At 39.4% G+C, this 19,769-nt stretch overlaps 1 protein-coding gene across 1 annotated transcript in view; it reads right to left on the bottom strand.

The window, feature by feature from the left end:
• LOC114362187 (roquin-1-like) overlaps positions 1 to 19,348 on the bottom strand; it is a gene marked incomplete at its 5' end in the record, with an annotated part of 48,697 nt that extends 29,349 nt beyond the window's left edge. Inside the window, 6 exons of the mRNA XM_028317482.1 lie at positions 5,829 to 5,987; positions 7,482 to 7,619; positions 8,880 to 9,075; positions 11,814 to 11,921; positions 12,361 to 12,498; positions 19,188 to 19,348. Of these exons, the coding sequence (XP_028173283.1) occupies positions 5,829 to 5,987; positions 7,482 to 7,619; positions 8,880 to 9,075; positions 11,814 to 11,921; positions 12,361 to 12,498; positions 19,188 to 19,348 (900 nt within the window). The remainder of the gene's footprint in view (positions 1 to 5,828; positions 5,988 to 7,481; positions 7,620 to 8,879; positions 9,076 to 11,813; positions 11,922 to 12,360; positions 12,499 to 19,187) is intronic.
• Positions 19,349 to 19,769: the final 421 nt, after the last annotated feature.

Raw genomic sequence — 19,769 nt, forward strand, 5'->3', positions numbered from 1 at the left:
CAAATGCGATCTATACATTTATCACTTAGTTTTTAGTACTTTTAGTTATAATAATTCATTTTTGTATGCGTGTTTCGTCTTGTTGGTTGTCCAAATAAATAAAATAAAATAATAATGAAGTGAGCTTTCTCTGAAAGGGCCTCGGGCTTGGAAGATTTCAGCAACAATGAAATGGCGAGGAATCACGCGTTATAAAAGACGTAGCTAAACTAAAATTAGACTGTGCCCTCTAACGCCCACGCCACCCTTCACGTTTCATTTTCCCCAGGTTGCTTAAACTCTTTTTGGTAATTAGGTACCTACGTGGCCCCAAAAGTCAAAGAAGCCAATCATAATGAAACAGAAATTAACAATTGTTTCAACACAGCCATATAAAAGAACCTTTATATTTTTTTGCGAAACTTCAAGAACTTTTCTGCGTCAGCGAAAACAATAACGAAGGTATGAAAACGTGAAGAACAAAAAAAACAAAAAAATATTGTGAAATTTGTCAACTGCGCACAATCGAAAAATCAATATAGGTACGAACGTAAGTATTGTTATTTTGTTTAAATAACAAATTAGAATTAGATTTTGGAATATGTAACAATTAAAAAAACAGTGAATTAAAATAAATTATTACCTGTTTTTTTTCGTCGGTGAGACATTTTTTCTGGATATATTTCTTAAAAAACTATCACTTAATCGTCTGATATCACTTAATCGTTTGATAACACTTCACGCGGCCTAAGAATAGGCCGGACTCACACGAGAATACCGAAAATTCATTCGAAAAAGATGAAACGACGTATAAACTGGGAAAACATAATCATTACAGCTATTACTGCAACAGCTTGCTGAACGAAACTGTAGTAGCGTGTATTTTCATTCGGTTCAGTGATTGGCAAAGAAATATTCATCTTGATGACAAAGCTAGTTGCAACCAACGCCGAAGTGAGGCTGAAAGCCGCACAGACTGCGATGCGATCGGCCAGACACTATGGCAGATATTATTGATGTCTGCGTTTCGTTCCACCGTCGCGTCGTACCTGATTTTTTAGCGACGTTTCTTTTCACTTTTCAATACTTATTGTATAGTCCAATTTTTTTTTTTTTTTTTCAATATTAGTAATAAAGTATTAAATAAAGTAAAGTAATAAAATCACGATAATATACCGCAAATTATTTCTTAAAAAGTCCAATCTTAATGGCCTATCAATTCATATGAGCTCAAATGAGCTCTATAATTATCTTGTAAGCATTCCCGTTTTTTTTTATACTAACTAGGTATATTGAATAAGAAATCTTTATTTAGATGAAGACTACCTATATCTATTTGAAAAATAAATACAAGAATCGAAGTGGACGTCATCAACAATGGAGGTCGCTTGAAGTTGTGCAGACAGTAAACCGCATAAATTATGCTTTTTATCGACTTTTCCCATCCTATTATTATAGGCCGGGGATATCGATTGCAGTTTGTAGCAGCGAAAACTAGAGCATACACTGAAACCAGGTCATAGATTCAGAGGTGACGTGGCAAAAATAAGCAATAATATTTTTTAAGCAAATAAATCGTTGTTTATTAGCCTATCCATGAGCATTATGCAATCACAACGCGCGATGAAAAAGTTCAAAAACTTCCAGTTAGGAAATTTCAAAAATGTAATGAGTGTGACGTGAGATGGAACAGGGAAAAATATTGTAACATTTAAAAACCCCGCGCAATCAAGAAGTTAGTAAAACAAATACGAAACTTTAAACTTAAATAAACAAATAAAATAAAATAAATAGTAAATGTATACTTAAAGTACACTGCGGTAATTTGTAAAGTAATCTATATAAATAAAAAGGAATTGATGTTCGTTAGTCTGATTAAAACTCGAGAACGGCTGGGCCAATTGAGCTGATTTTGGTTTTAAAATGTTTGTCGTGGTCCAGGGTAGGTCTAAACGGTGAGCAAATAAGCAAAAATTGCGATGGCTTATTTATTGCCTTTAAGTAAACAATAAAGTAAGTGGATACATGAAAATAAATTAAATATTTACCTCTTTTTCTGTTTCTGTGTGACATTATTCTGGACTTCTGTTCTGTTGCATTTATGTTATCTATTTATGCAAATGATGCAAATAAATATCCATATCATCAGCATCTGTCGATTTTTTTCGAAGGACCAGACTCGCCGCGGCGGTGACTTTCAGCCGGCATTGCAATCACTCTTCGAACACAATGACAGGAGCACCGGGCAAATGTTGTGTCGTCACGACACCAGCACAGCACACAAATAAACAACAATCCAAAACACCCTGTATAAGTTCGTAACTCACAAAACAATTTCTCATTGAAGATGTATGTTGAAACATTGTATTCCGAGTGTTGCCCGCAGCCTACACGTCCCCGATATAAGCTTGTTTGATTCGCGAAGCAACACAGTTCCGGCCCGGTTGCTAGACATTTATTGATATTTTGCGTTCCGTTTCGCAGTACGCGAATTTGTATGGGGACGTTCCGTTTCAAGTGATATGACAAAAAATCACTAATACTCGTATATCGCCATTCTGGTTTAATTTTTATGTCTTGTTTTTGAGTTATAATAACTAGCTTTTGTCCGCGGTTTCACCCGTGAAATTCTATTTGTCAATAGTAAGACCGACTTACTTGAGACTTATCGTTGAGAATTATTCTATTCCTATTACATATATTCATATTCCTATTTATAAGGTACTCAATACATTTTATTCTGAGGTAAAATAATTTTAATGTAAACTGATTAAAATTCATTTAGTAACATTTGCGTGAATCCTTAAAAACTTTCATGTAAAATAGAATTAGGAGGATAGGATAGGACTATTTCTTTTTATTATTTATTAACTGAAACTTGTTTTAAAGTTTACATAATAATACATACAGTTTTTACTCCATCAAAATCAATTCAGCACTACTACCAAAAAAAATCCACCACTCTAGGTAGTTCTGCAAAGTTGAAAAATTCTTTTTGCTTCTCTCTTGTCTACCTCTTGCCACGTCACTGATTTGCTCGGACTTGATTGTCAAGTGTTTAATGCCCGTTTTTACCATCAATCCCTAATTTTTAGGTGACCCCTATGGTAATTGGTAACAAATAACAGGAATTTTGTTTACAAAGGGGTCACTTAAAAATTAGGGATTGATGGTGAAAACGTGCTTAAGTCATACACAATTAAAATAAATTTAAAAGTCAAAGCATTTATTCAGTACCTATTTAGGCCCTTCCCAGGGCGCTTACACACGTCTTAAATACAGGGTGATTTTTGTATTAGTGTCCAAATTTTTAGGAGCGACTCAGGATCAGTAAATTAATTGTTTTACGTAAAAAAACTGATTTTTTTTTCATTTTTAATTATTTTTATCAACTGCGCGCGGTTTCACAATTGGCTCACGTGGATAATTTGCTTCGTTTTAATTAAGTTTAATTAATTAAGCAAAGCGCAATAGACATAATGGTGAGCGAAAATAAGCAGTAACCTTTAAAGATATAGACTTTCAATAATTTTTTGGCGAAATATTTTTCGCCAAAAAATTATTCCACGATTAAAATTATTTAAGATAAAGTTGTATTGTTGTTCTAAAGAGCTTATTAAAAAAAATTGGATACTGATTACAAATTCACCCTGTATGACAAACTCTAGTAGTCACTTTTAGATTCTTGTGTTTTGTTAAACGTCTACGTTTATTTCATTTCATTGACATGACGAAATGAAACAATAAGAATATTATATCAATAATAAACCAGTAAGTATAAGGGTCACCGTTACCGCTTACCGTTCCTTGAAGGCTATAAAGTCTTAAAAATCTTTTATACACTTAAATGTGTTGCAGCGTCCTCCCTTTTTGTAAGTGTTTTCTCAGTTACCTACTCGTATAATGAATATTGCTATGCAAAACAGTCCGGCGTTCTCGGGTCGCCAATTTTACCATTTTACTGAGCAGTAAACATTTTAAATCATTCTTTAAAACCGTAAGTGTTATTATTTTATGGCACCATTGCTGTTCCATGAAATACTTAATGTTTTTTTTTCAACGCATCCTACCTTAAAGCTAATTTGTATGTCTATGTATTTTTTCCTGAAATACAATGACACGAGCTTCATAAAGCTTTATCTTTTTAACATCTGCCAAAATGATGCTCCAAGTGAAAGAATGCAATAACAATTTAAATTGTGTATATTAATGACCGAAAAATAAAGATCCTGTCGAACTTACGCAACTTAACGCAGAATTGCAAGAAATCTGCTTTGTTAGTATTCGAAACATACTAAAGTGTTGTTTTCAGAGTTCATACTTGTCTGGTGGCCGGCCTTATAAACTATCTTGTTCTAAACACATTAGGTAGATTAAAATGGATGACTTCTCTTAACCTATCAAACCCAAGCAATCGCATAAGACCGCGTAACAAACAACTGATTTCTATTGCGTCTCGATTCGCGAGGCTTGAAGGGTTAATGAAGAAGTCAGAGAAATGTTGATTCTGTTACAAATATCAGTATGCGAAACGAACGCACACGGTTCACATAATATCTAGCGTGGTAGGCCTAAGATTGAAGCTATTCACGTTCAGAGGGCTGAGCTCACTAGTCAGCGCGTAAAAAATGACATTAAATGTATGACGGATTGTTCAGCGCCCCTAGCGGAAACTAAGTAAACTCACACTAAGCCCTCGGAAACATTTTGAGAACTGAAATGATGCCTTTTAGTAAAATAGAAGGAAAAATGTTGATTCTGGAAGAAGTTCAATACCTATGCAAAACACCTTTCACTTGTAGACGGTTTAGATACCCCGCAGACAACGGACTTTTTGTCGGCCGATAGTTTGGTCGAGCTGTTATCAATATGAACATGTATGGACGTGCGCACATTACACCGATTTGGTACCGACTTAAAGTTTGTAGTCTAGCGTGGCAGACCTAACATTGAAACTCAGGATCTGAAGCCTGAATTGACGTAAAGTACGGCCAACTAGCAGCGATACAAAAGGTCGATACGACTGTCGAGTTGACAATATATTCTGTCTCTTCCCATTTTGTGTTATTATTATTATTTGGTATCGCTTCTCGTTGGCCGTACTTTAGGAGAAGGAATTTTGTTTCTGTAAGAAGTATCAGCTCTATCACTATACGAAACATACTTGGCGAAGGTTCAGGCAATCTCTCTAACTTGGCAGGCCTAAGATTAAATTTGAAACTTACGTTCTGAAGCCTGATGAGAACTAAGATCCCTTTTAGAAGAAATTTTGTTTCTATGCGAAGTATCAGTTTTATCGCTGTACGAAACATTATCATACTCACTTGACAAGGGTTCAGACAATCTCTCTAGGGTGGGAGACCTAAGGTTAAACTCACGTCCTCAAGATCAGAACTAAGATGAACCCCATGTTCTGGAGTCGTTCGAAAACCGAGACAATCCCTTTTAGAGCTGGTATTTTCAATAGTTGGATAACTTTTAACTGAAGAATAAGTTTGGCACATTGACAGCTTCCGTATGGGAAATATGTCAAAATGACAAGTTTATTCTTCAGTCAAAAGATATCTGACGATTGAAAAATGTGCTCTTACGCCCGTTTCCAATATTCAATCCTTGTCCAAATCCAGATTTCATCTGTCAAATTCAGTTTTAGATCAAATAATATCCAATATGAATAGATAATAAACAATATGAAAATGTAAAAACATCGAAAACCGCAGATATTTTGACCAAAAACATATTGAAATTTGACAGTTGACGGACGGTTTTTGATTAGGATTTGAATATAAAATTCCAGCATAGTGAAGTATCTGTAAATATCAGTTTATCACTTTGCGAAACATACTCACTTGACGTCGGTTCAGGCAATCTCTCTTGAGTGGCCGGCCGGGGGTTGTGATTGGCGTCGCGGCTCGTTGCATTCTGAAGGTAGTGGATGAGGCCCGACACGACCTCTTTGAGTGACGTCATTATGTCGGCCAGCTGCTGCCACGAGGGGCTTCTGGCGTCTGCAACAATGGAATATGAGGTTAATGTTATTGCTTGTTAATGCTTGTTTAATTAAACTGTGTTTATGTGGTTTACTGGTCGTTAAGAGTAGGCGCACACCGTTGATTTTTAGTTGGCCGATAGTTGTGCCCGATTTTAAATTGTATGAAGAATCGGCCAAATCGAATCGGCGTAGTGTGCGCACTCCCATACATGCCCATACTGATCAACTGCCCGACTAAACTATCGGCCGACGAAAAATCAACGGTGTGCGCCTACTCTAAACGGGACTATTCCCACCTCTCTTTTCCACAGCTGCAACTCCTGTGTAGCCAGGATCTACAGCTTGACCGCCAATAAAAACCCAGCCAGTGAAGGTCAAGTTTGAGTTTGAGTTTCAGAAGAACATAGGAGGATTTCAAAGTTAAGGTTCGACTTCCCTCCGTTGCAAAGCGGAGTAACCTTTATGAAAAGATATGCACCACGGTCAATAAACATCAATTAAAGGGGCCTATCTTATGAGCTATTAGCTACCTGCCAATAACATTTTTCACAAGATCGCTTAAAAGCACGGAAATTCATCCTTGTCACGACAAAATCTGTGTAATAAATTGCAGAAACAGATGTATGTTGTATTGAGTTAAGTATTATGTCACGTTCATGTTTCCAAAGATCACACTCCCACAAGATATTATTAAGATTACTGGTCGTTAGTAAAAAATGTAACCAGAGGTGCGCGATGTAGTGACGTAGGCTGCTTCAGGTTGCGCTTAGTGATGTGGGATGCCCGGTGAGGCGAGTCAAGAAGATGCACAGACATTAGTTAATACTTGGTTAATTCCTGAAGTGTTACTCAGTTGTCTCAGGAGATGGTATTATAGTTGCCACATTATTTTGAACTTTATTGCCTCATATAAGATTTTAAACTTTCGCGTTCCATTTCAATTAAAATAGTAAGACACGGGTCTTAACGTCTGCTTTTTTCTGTTGTTTTCGGTTGTCAAGTCAAAGTCAAAGTCAAAATTTCTTTATTTGTTTAGACTAATAAATAGTTCTTACAAATCGTCATTTTGCTGTTAAGGAGCCTCTACATGTCTCATAATCTTTTTACCCTACCAGCGCTTCGAGACCAACATTTGGCAAGTGCTGAGAAGAAGCGCCGCAACAAACTCAGTCACCACTGTCTGCCGGTTAATATAAATAAATATAAATAGTAGTAGTAGGTACATTCGATTCAGGAGCAGTTCACTGAATTTACCATGCATTCTTGTATGGTGTATCTTATAAGAATGGGTATACAAGATTGCGTGGTATATTAAACAAGGTAGTGTCGTGCTAATATCTAGACTTACATATTAAGATACTAGTAGAAATGACTCGCATACATAAATTTGAATAACTTGGATTGACCAGTCCCCGAAAGCAGCGCCTGTTCACAGACATGACGAGTGAACCAGCCATCGCTTCACTCGACCATATTAGAGGGAAGGGAAAGGGAGCAGGGCTCACATTACCTGGACTAGCGTCGATGCCGGCCAGTCGGTCGAGGTGTCCGCTCATGAGCACCAGCTGCGCCGGGTCCCCGGTTCGCTGCAGCGCTATAAACAGCTCCTGGACTGACTGCGCGAAGGACTGCGGCGTTTGCAGCTTGTCTATAGAACAAAGTGGAAAACAGTTAAGCACTGTACAACAAGCAAGTAGTAGGATAACGCGACGAGAACTAGTGTTATTGGTGTTTCTCGTACTGACTTCCATTAAGCACCATTAAGCCACTGTTTGATACCAGGCAGTTCTAATCGTACATCATCAATCCCCAATTCCTTGATGAAATAAAAGTGGGAAATATTACTGATTTCCATAAGCTTCCAGTTGACTAAAAAGCCCATGAAATAACCATTGCAACCCGAATAAAAAAGTTTCAATTCTTTGACAAGTGCGGACCTTCGCTAGCGCCATCTGTAAAAAAAACTTTTGCGCGTGGAACCTCATTGACTTGTGGTGTGACTATAGGGTTAACTGAGTCAGTGCCTGAGGTATCAAAGCGGCACGGGAGGATTTTTTTGTGACGATCAAACGTCAGCGAGACTTCACATCTCCTTCAAAATGAGGGCTATCGTTTTAGCGCTCACCAGTTGGCGCCACTGTAGAGTAAGGTCCTGTCACTTGCTAGTAGCGAAGACAGTGGCGCCAACTGATGAGCGCGAAAGTGGTAGGAGGACTATCGTATTTGCACTCATCAAGATGGCGCCACTGTAGAGTAGGGTCCTGTCAATCGCCAGGGGTGCCAACTGTTAAGTATAAAAACGATAGCCCTCATTGTATGCTCTGTTACGTCATAGGGTAAACCGACAGTTATTGGGCGCTGCCAATCATTGGACAAAACGCCCTTTGAATGTCCATAAAATTAATGAATACTCTTATTCCTTTAAATGCAAATTTAACTTAACGCTCTTTTTTATATCTTTGGCACTTTTGCGATTTTGGCTAAAGTACCTAATAATGTGCTCACAGTTTTTATTGAACTTCGAAAGTTCTGAGCTCCAAGGGCGTTTATTTGCAGTCTGCTAATGGATACAGTCTGCTACCAAACGTGAAAACAGAGAGATCCAACAATACGTAGCTTAAAAGCTATGTTTTGTTGATCCCCTTGAGTTGATGGACTATTGAGTTGATGAGGGCTATGAATGTGACGATTGGTTGGGATTTAGTTATGATTTGTTGTGGTTCTTAATGCCCTTTTTTAACTCCATCAGTCGGAATCATCTTAGTTGTTGAAATAGAAATACTATTTTTAATTTTTTTTAATACAAAAACACCGGTTATCGTTAAAGTTACAGCCAAAGTTAGGTGGTGCAGCTCACTCATATAATATTTAAAAAATCTCCTTTTCACCAAAACTACGATAGACTTACCAATAATACTTTGCATGTGGCTCTTATGAGCTGTGTCGCCATACAGCAAGGCACTCCACTGGTCAGGCGCGATCCTCAGACCGGCCTCCGTCGCTATCTGGACTATCTGCGCGTCGTGCTCTCTACGCAACGACTCGTACGATCTGAACTCCTCTTTTAATTGCATTAACGACGAATCGCATTCACGTTTTGATACCTGGAAGAGAGAATTTGTTTTGAGAATAATCGTGGTCGCTTACTATGAGCCTCATAAGAAGGCTCAAGGTCACCCAAAGAGCGATGGAGCGTGCTATGCTCGGAGTTTCCCTGCGTGATCGAATCAGAAATGAGGAGATCCGTAGGAGAACCAGAGTGACTGACATAGCCCGCAGAATCGCTAAAATCAAGTGGCAGTGGGCGGGGCACATAGCTCGAAGAGCTGACGGCCGCTGGGGCAGGAAAGTTCTTGAGTGGCGACCACGAGCTGGAAGACGTAGCGTGAGCAGAGAATTTGTTTTGAGAATAATCGCAAATATAATCCTTTTTAGCTTTAGGTCACTTTGCATTTGCCGAAAATTGTGTTTTTTTAATGTGCTATAGATCGTTTCGTCCACGAAGACGCGCCCCATCAATTTTTGGTCGAGGGAAGCGCGGGGTGCGGGGAGTTTGATTCGAGCAATCCGAGCGTCATTATTGTAGTGTGCGTGTGCACCAGGAATCTTATGGATATCCGTAACCGTAACCGAAACTTTCGGATATCCGAAATAAAAAAATCGAAACCGTAACCGTCACCGGTTCAGAGGTTTCGGATAGTTTCGGATGTAGGCAGTTTAAATTGTTTTTTGTATAGCATCATATGTAAAGGCATAACAGCCTGATTTACCTTTATAATGCTATCTAGTATCAATTTTTATTACTTTTTATTCGATGTAAAGTGTGCGGCCATGAATGAACCGTGTTGGACAACTATTGCAAATTGCATTGTATTTACACTTTTAGATTTTTCAATATGCAAAAATGCTTCTGTGATGATTCACATCTCGCAATTGCAAGCTATTGTAACAATATTAAAATGTTTTTATGCTGTATTTATGTAATTGTATGTGAAATTGTGAATGTACCCACTGCAAACTCGTTAGCTTTACATCAAACCCTAGTGGTTTTTAAAGCTATCTAAATGTAATTGTCTCAATGTAACTTTCTTTAAGTTGTTAAATAAAAAAAATAAAAAAAAAAAATTGCGATAACCCACGTTTGAATGCACGCATGTTTGAAACGAATCCAAATCATAAATTAACCATCTTAATCCATATGGATTAATGATAAAGACCTCATTTTTCAACTTTACAATGCCAAGGAACTAGCCTCATGTTTTATTTAAGCTTTGAATTTCCTTAACATGTTCAATTCATAAATAGCGGTATATGTTTTACATTCAAAAGGAGTTGATATGAGTAGCTCATTTATAACTTATTCAGGCGTCAACGAACTGGGAAAAACGTCAGCACAACTAAAGCCTGGTCCGTGAGCACGTAGAATTTTGTCTCACAGTCACAGTTTGTTGCACAGTCGCGACAGCAATATAATTACGCGCGAGCGATAAGGATATGGGTAGCTTGGGGTCATTGGACAAAATTCTACGTGCTCACAGACCAGGCTTTAGTATCTATAGGGGAGACCGTGGTGAGTTGTAACAGAGGAGAATTGTGACATTTCTTAGAACCTATTAACTACTAGCGAGCTCGTATAGATCGTTTTATCCACGAAGACGCGCCCCACCACTTTTTGGTCATATTGTAGTGTGCGTGTGCAGTCATGGAAACTATCATGTCTATGGATGACGTCTCCATAAAAACACGTTGTTCACTAATAAATATGATGGATTAGCGGAATGCTGTATTATTTAATACTTGGCATCGTTGGACATGGAAATAAATAAATTAAAACGAATTAGAGCAGCCCTGAAGGGCAGCTTTACACGAACACAGAATATGGTAAGTACAGTGACTGAAATCTCCGACGAAGAGATTACGTTACGAAACTCCCCGCACCCCGCGCTTCCCTCGACCAAAAAGTGGTGGGGCGCGTCTTCGTGGATGAAACGATCTATAACAGTGGCCGTTTTTAGTTCAAGTCTCGAGCTAACAAATGCGCGCTGTTGAGAGCTCGCTGACAGTTTCCAAAAAACGACAATGTCACAACTATCCTCTGTTACAACTCACCTCGGTCTCCCCTAATGTATCGATGGTGGGGTAGCTAAAATCAGTAATCGGTATCCTACCACACGCTTGCAAAATAGTGTTGTGCGAAAACAGTTTCTACTTTGTCTAATATAGCGCAAGCGCTTTCTGGTCACATTGCTAACGCAGAATGTGAAAGGGCGCTACCTAAGTACATGAGATACGAGTTCTTTTCCACCTTAAATGACACAGTATCTACATACATTATCACTGTAACATGGTTCTTGTAAATTTTTAGGCAAAATCTTTGATTTGGTTCGCGAGCTTAGTATAGGTCACACAACGAAAGTTGAGGCGTCCATACTATAGTACTCAAACTGATGTAATATTTTAATACAGACCACACACAACACATTCAAGTTCAAATATAGAATACTATAGCTACCTCGCTCTTGCTAAATATGTGCAAGCGAGACTAAAAGCACTTGTTAGTCTACTACGCCAAACGTCAGCGCTGTCAGCGTATACAGATGCAAATGTTTGCCTCAACTCTCGTTGTGCGCCCTATATGATATTACTATTTATTTGAATAAAAATAGTTTAAATTTAGCAGACGCAGTTTTATTGCAGAGAGATTACCACAGACAACAAGATGGCGACATAGAGCGATTTGTCTATTAACTAGAGACGTAACTACATACTAGTGAATACATCTGCTGAATCGGTAAATAGGGTTCAATATTAATAAATACAACAATATTGAAGATCTGCTCACCTTAAAACAAGACGCTCTGTACAACAACTGCACAACGTGCCCTATACTAGTTTTGGAAGCCTGCGGGAAGTGGGGCTCCAATCTTTGGACTACAAACATCACTAAAACCTGTGGAAAGACAAATCAAGTTTTAATGCACAATTTTATAAGTAACGTATTCTATATAGCATATTTTGTGGTGGCGATATAATTTGTGAATAAAAAGGTCGATTATTAACCAATTAAATACCGAGATTGTAGACAGTTATGTCTCGTCCTGATCAGTGCTCCTAAGGCATACAAAAGGTTAATTTTCATTATTGGCAAAATCGTAACTAGTCATACCTTGTCCAATATTTTTTGATAATGGACAGACTTTTTTTTAACTAGCCTAATAAGTCGCACTTTCCTTCGCAGTCGATGAAGCACATGTCGTGCCCTGAGTGCCCGAGCAACTGCACTCAGGAGGATTTAATGAATGCTGCTGACAACGCCACTCTTGTAGCGGAGTTTGGGCTGACACTGTGTAGATTTGTTGTGACACGATAAGAAGAAGAAGAAGTCGCACCTTTCTAGACAACGCGGAGCCGTCTTCCAAGGCCAAGAGGACCAGTTTGAGGACCTCCTCCTGCATGGCGGGCCCGAGGAACTGGCAGCCGCGCGCTCGCACCGCCGCCCACAAGTTGGCGCTCAGCTGTTGCGGATTCTGAAAACGACGGTAGATTCTTATTTATAAGCATAGAAATTCACGGAATAAATGTTTTATCTTATACAACGTGCTCTTTTTGATTCCCTGGAACTCTAGGGTATTAATAAGACCACTTCACAGAATGGAATGGCATTAAATTTTTTGTTAAATTCAACAATTTTTTTCGACTTATTTTTTCATACGAAATTATTTAAAAACTTTATTTTTCACTGAAATAATTCATAATTTACATACACTTATCAATAAAAAGTCTGCACAAAAAGAATAGGTGACAATTTTGAAAAAAATAACTAGATTGATGATACTATAATCTAAATCAACTAGGTATCTTCTAAATCTAGAATCCACAATATCTTCAAAATATGCTTTTAGAAACACATGTTCCTAAGACTCCTTTAACTAGTTTTTATTTATAGCTCAATATACCCCTAAAATTTCCGGAAAACAAAAGGAGCACGTATTATAGATTCATTGGCGTCAGAGTGAATCTATGTAGGCGACGATATTTTAATTTTGCATCATATACCTATATGAATTATAAATGTATCAATCACTTTAGATATTGGACGTTAGATATTATTATTAAGTCAAAATTACAAATCTATGTTTATAAAGGTTTTTGCGGTAATTGCAATTGGCGTTAAACGATGTAAAATTACTTTTAACAATAATGATAATCATATTATAAGTACTTAATTAATCTATTATAGTAATTAATGTAATGCTACATGTTTAAAACGTTTCATGAAACACTTATAATTCTAAGCTAATGTATTATTTCATAATAATTTACTGCGGCATACTGTATACATATTATTTTGCTTTAAACGTTGTGCTTGTCTTTAATTTATACTAATACTAGCTGACCCGGCGAACTTCGTACCGCCTTAGCGTAGAGATTTTCTTAATATTTTTTTCCGTAAGAACCATCCTTGGACTTCCACAAACATTAAAAAAAAAGAATTATCGAAATCGGTTCAGCCGTTCACACGTGATGCCGTGACAACGCGAAACGGGTTTCATTTTTATATATATAGATAATAAAGCTGAAGAGTTTGTTAGTTTGTTTGCTTGAACTTGGTAATCTCAGAAAATACTGGTCCGATTTGAAAAAATATTTTTGTGTTGAATAGCTCATTTATCGAGTGAGGCTTTAGGGTATAACTTCACCCTACAGCCAATAGGGACGGAGCAGTAAAGAAAAATGTTGCAAAAACAGGAAATATTATGAAAATATTTTCACGCGAATGAAGTCGCGGGCACAGCTAGTGGTATTATAAAGAAATCATTATTTGAACACAAGGTTTTCGGTTTAATTTTAGTTAGGTATCTGTTTGGAATGATAACATCTCAAATATCGCATCCAGTGAGATTCGCAAACGCAGCAGCGTGACTAATTCGACCAATGAAATGTCTTCTTAAAAATGCAACTTTACAAACGATGCACAAATAAAAATGATGACATGGAATTAACTGATTTAATCAGTCTATACAAATAAAGATAATTTTGATTTTGATTTTGAACTGTATTTAATTATATAAACGATGTCCATTTAATTAAATACGATGTACCTACCATAGATATGTTTAGTGTATAACAACAGTCAGAATGTCAATCGACTATTTTACTATGAGAGGTAAGTGAATTAAAATACGTAAATCAAGGTAATAGACGAAGAGCTAGTGAACTCCAGACCTGCGTCATTTTATAAAAGCTGAAACTTTGTCAGCGTATGCTCCCAATATAGGATAGAATGTTGATGAATCATGAAGTTTGGGTCATCGTGGCTTTGGCAGCTATCCTAAAAAAACTGTCTGGCAAGGAGGTGGAACTGTCAAAACTGTCTGGCTGATGAGAAAACTACTTCTAATTATTGCCCAAATATTTTATATAAAATCAGCTTTTATGGTATAACGGTAGCCTAATTTTTGAAATTTTAACGGTGGCTTTTTCTGTATATTCAATAGAATGTAAAATTCTACTTACGTTATACCATAAAATCTGATTTTGATGTATAATATTTGGGCAATGATTAGAAGTTGTTTCCACATCAGCCAGACAGTTTTGACAGTCCCAACCACAACTAACATTCTATCCTATCCTATATTGGCATTCTAACATTCTATCCTATATTGTGAGCATAGGCTGACAAACTTTCAGCTTTTATACATATAATGAAATAGGTAGGTCTGGCGTTCACCAGCTCTTAGTCTATAAGAGCCAAAGGTCATTAAGCATTTTTTATATTTTACGAAATGTTTTTATTTGATCCAAAGGGAAACTTGTCTGGTTTTGGTGGGTCACAGGTCTGAACAAAATGCCCATTTACCTTTTCACTGTTGTACAATAGAGAAACCGATCCCGGCGACCTATTTTAGTTATTGGTGCGTCACCAAATGATTGTTGTCTTATTGTGATGTTAAGGCCCGCCATACACGGACAGCTCGAGCAGTTAGTCAGTGATCAACATACACGGACCGCTCTTGCAGTCAAGAGTCAACAGCTTGAAGCTGCCAGCGATAACTGCTCGAGCAGTTGGTATTAACTGCTCAACAAATCACAAGCGCGCGCGCCGTGGAATGAAGAAAGTGGGCGGAGGTAACTGCGCGAGAGCTGTCGACAGCTCGAGCAGTCAGTGTATGGCTGGCGACTGCTTGACCGCACGATGAAAATTCACCGTGCTGTCGACCGCCCGAATCAGTTGCAACTGCTCGAGCGGTTCGTGTATGTGCGTCCACAGAACTCTGCAATTCACTGTGCAGTCGCATGTATTGCCGGCCTTACTGGTACTAGACAGGTTAAGGTCCAAGCGAACTAGAGCGGCGCACGATTGCAACTCAACTGCATCGCTACAAGTACAGTCAGCATCAAATTATTACGCAAAGTAGACAAAAAGTTCGCAACACGTCTTTGTTACTAGTGGAATATGTGTTGTCAACTTTTTGGCTACTTTGGGTGTCACGAACTATTCGCCGCTGACTGTACGTCGCAGTTTTCTATGCTTATTTATTACAATACTCCAAAAACTTATAGAGGTAAAAAGTCATTCTACCAGATTATTCTGCAAAGGTACTGAGACCACAGAGCACGGTAATATCTAACTGCCTTGCTATAGCGTAGATAACATCGATCTATCATGTCAAGGTTGTTCGTAATTAGCATTGTTGCTGATTGAGGGATGGCTTCCCAAAACACGTTAAAGCACTCTTTTATCTACCCTATGTTGAAAAATGATGAGTTTGAAAATGCTTTATGGGTATAGGCCCCTCTATGTTGATGATAGAAAGTAACATCGTAATCTAATTCCATGCCAATATTGTGTGGTTCAGACTTGAAAATATCACAAATTAACGAGACATACCTAGTCACTACTACGCTTCGCAGGGTTTGATGCAGGGGACGGCTTGGGACGGCCATTCGCATTTCGTCACGAATTCAAAAATGGTCATTCATTTTGTTTCATTCGCAAAATAATCACATTCAGATAAAAGTTGTTTAAGTTTAACATTTTCAACCTATAAGTTAAACTATTGTTTCAAAAATGGTAGGCTTTATCCGTGACCATTTTGCGAATGAGACGGTCAACGTCAAACCAACTTTTGCATTCACAGTTACTGCCTACAAAATGAAAAACAATAGTAAAGAAGATCCTCACTGTTTATTTCAACTTCTGGAATAAAGAACTGCTTGACATAGGCATCCCCTATAGAACGTATGAACGACGAACGAACTAGCAACACGGGTGTGGCCGTGGGCCGTGTGTATCCAGTGGCCACCCCAACTAGGTCACCAGTTCATTAGGTGGAAGGCTAGCTACTGAGCTAGCTCGTGATCGCGCGAAGCTAAAAATCCTGGACATGTTTGACTTAACAAAATGGTTTATTTACTCGTACAGCTCTCTTAAAGATGTCATTTTGGATTATTAAAATTGAGTTCTGGAGATGTCTGGATACTTTCTTTTTTCTTTCACGCAAAAACTACTGAACGTATTTTGATGAAACTTTACACTACAGTATTATTGTTTATAACTCAGAATAACTTAAAGCCTATAATTTAATATAATACATTCGAGACATCATATCGGACAGAAAGACACGTAAGTGAATTTATAAGGATTCGGCTATTTACTGGCCGTACGGAGATATACGATGCCCACTCTTGCGTCATCACGGCAGATTTTTCAGAATATTTATCATCTTAACATTATTGTATCATACTTAGTTGGATTTTCCATCATAGTCCCTACCTCAACGCATAACCGAACTAGGGTTTTTTCTTTGCTTTTGATGACTGTTATCATTAAATTTCTTATTTTTATATTATTTATTTGGTTCACCAACAGTAAATTATGCCTAATGCCTACTGTGTCTATTTATTTATTTGCTACCGAATACTTCGATGACAGCATTATTATGACCGGCTTCACATACAGGGTGTGGTTTTTTAAACAATGCCCATCTCAGGGGTGGTAGTATACACGACGCGATGCCAAAAAAAAATTACCCTCATGGAAAAATCCATGAAATCAGGAAAATGGCTATTATTACGCGGGCGAGCTATCGGACAGTCCCCCTGCTCTCCCGGGGCGGCGGCCGCATGTGCTCGGTGGTGTAGCGGGGTACGCGGGGGTGGTGCCGGTGGTAACAAGCGCTGTCTCAGAAGTTTTAGAAGACATTTGAACAAGGTTTTTAGTAATAAAATAATAGTTAAAATTTTATTTATATTTTTTTGTATCTAATTACTTTCATGTACTACAATCCCTGAGATGGGCGTTGTTTAACAAAACCACACCCTGTATAAACGCCGCAGCCGCGCTGCTATTCCGCTTCTAACGCCCTAATGTGCAAGCTGTCTTAGGCCTCAGCCTCGAATTTAGCGGGCAGCGGAGCGGCGGCGGTAGCGGCGCGGGAGCGGCAGGATCTTATGCGTAAAATCAAATAGACCGGTTCTCGAAAACAGCGGCGCGGGAGCGGGCAACGAGCGGGCAGCGCATTACTTCTTTTGCCCACAATAAATCGGGCGTTAGGAATAAATTTGTATCGAAATAAAATTGTCGCCGTTGTTCAGACATTTCGTTTGCGAATAAAAACAAATATCTCGACAACACAACCCCGAATACAACACATCGCCGCTAAAGAGCCGCGCGAGCTGCCCGCTTGTTACGAGAACGGGTCTGCGTTGCCCGCCCCGCTTCCGCGCCGCCGCCGCTCCCACCCCGCTGCCCGCTAAACTCGAGGCTGAGGCCTTAGGCCTTAGAGTGCTTTCACGTTAGGGCGTTAGTAGCGCGACTGCAGCGCGGCAGCGGCGTTTTTATAATGGTGCGTCCAGACTGGGTGAATGGGCTCGCGCGGCAAACTCAACATCCTGCTCATTCAAGAGCAGTCGAGTGTGCAGGATGACCAGCGTGCCGCGCGAGCACGTTCGCCCAGTGTGGACGCACCATAATGTGAAGGCATGCATCCGCTGTCACATAGTATGAAATTTTCGACAGTACGTCTGTCGCGCTGCTAAATCGCCTAAATGTGTAAGCAATCTTAAGCTTTTGCGAATGAGTAAGAAGAAGACAGAAGGTAGAACTAACCTGGTGCTGTAGTATGAACTCGGCAAGAAAACAGAAGGTAAAACTAACCTGGTGCTGTAGTATGAGCTCGGGAAGAAGACAGAAGGTAGAACTAACCTGGTGCTGTAGTATGAGCTCGGGAAGAAGACAGAAGGTAGAACTAACCTGGTGCTGTAGTATGAGCTCGGGAAGAAGACAGAAGGTAGAACTAACCTGGTGCTGTAGTATGAGCTCGGGAAGAAGACAGAAGGTAGAACTAACCTGGTGCTGTAGTATGAGCTCGGGAAGAAGACAGAAGGTAGAACTAACCTGGTGCTGTAGTATGAGCTCGGGAAGAAGACAGAAGGTAGAACTAACCTGGTGCTGTAGTATGAGCTCGGGAAGAAGACAGAAGGTAGAACTAACCTGGTGCTGTAGTATGAGCTCGGGAAGAAGACAGAAGGTAGAACTAACCTGGTGCTGTAGTATGAGCTCGGGAAGAAGACAGAAGGTAGAACTAACCTGGTGCTGTAGTATGAGCTCGGGAAGAAGACAGAAGGTAGAACTAACCTGGTGCTGTAGTATGAGCTCGGGAAGAAGACAGAAGGTAGAACTAACCTGGTGCTGTAGTATGAGCTCGGGAAGAAGACAGAAGGTAGAACTAACCTGGTGCTGTAGTATGAGCTCGGGAAGAAGACAGAAGGTAGAACTAACCTGGTGCTGTAGTATGAGCTCGGGAAGAAGACAGAAGGTAGAACTAACCTGGTGCTGTAGTATGAGCTCGGGAAGAAGACAGAAGGTAGAACTAACCTGGTGCTGTAGTATGAGCTCGGGAAGAAGACAGAAGGTAGAACTAACCTGGTGCTGTAGTATGAGCTCGGGAAGAAGACAGAAGGTAGAACTAACCTGGTGCTGTAGTATGAGCTCGGGGAGAAGACAGAAGGTAGAACTAACCTGGTGCTGTAGTATGAGCTCGGGAAGAAGACAGAAGGTAGAACTAACCTGGTGCTGTAGTATGAGCTCGGGGAGAAGACAGAAGGTTGAACTAACCTGGTGCTGTAGTATGAGCTCGGGAAGAAGACAGAAGGTAGAACTAACCTGGTGCTGTAGTATGAGCTCGGGGAGAAGACAGAAGGTTGAACTAACCTGGTGCTGTAGTATGAGCTCGGTGACGGTCCTCTCGCCCAACGACCGCGCAGCGCGCGCCGCCCGGCCCCGGCCCTCGTCGTCCGTCATCGCGCATTGCAGCAGCGTCACCAGCTTGCGCTGCATCGGCCGCGACAGCCGGCTGCTACCGGTGCTGTTCGCTGAAAACAACTCTCTTTCAATACCCCGAAGATTCAATATCGAAACACAGAAAATGTTTGAGTAATGCTTCTCACGAACATTATAGGGCGCAGAACGAATCACGATAACATGCGGAGCAGATGGAAACAGTTCAATCATATTATGAGTTTTTGTAGTTTCTTTGGACATTATAAACAATTGACAATCGATAGCTTGCTAAACATTTTCGAGAACTGCGCGCGCAATTTCAATATCGTATCTAATCACACTAAAGTGTAAAAGTATTGACGCAAGCATTATCCATGTTGGGTGTAATGTGAAGCTATGAAGCTACAGATTTAATTATGCGCTCTATTCCCTTGGACTATAGTATGAGGGCGTGAGAAATAATTATAAGTGCACGTTAGCCGATAAGGAGTGCATACTGGCGTGTGCTGACTT

The sequence above is a fragment of the Ostrinia furnacalis genome, unplaced genomic scaffold (assembly GCF_004193835.3).
Source record: "Ostrinia furnacalis isolate ACB-3 unplaced genomic scaffold, ASM419383v2 OfSCF6274, whole genome shotgun sequence".
NCBI classification, from domain to species: Eukaryota; Metazoa; Arthropoda; class Insecta; order Lepidoptera; family Crambidae; genus Ostrinia; species Ostrinia furnacalis.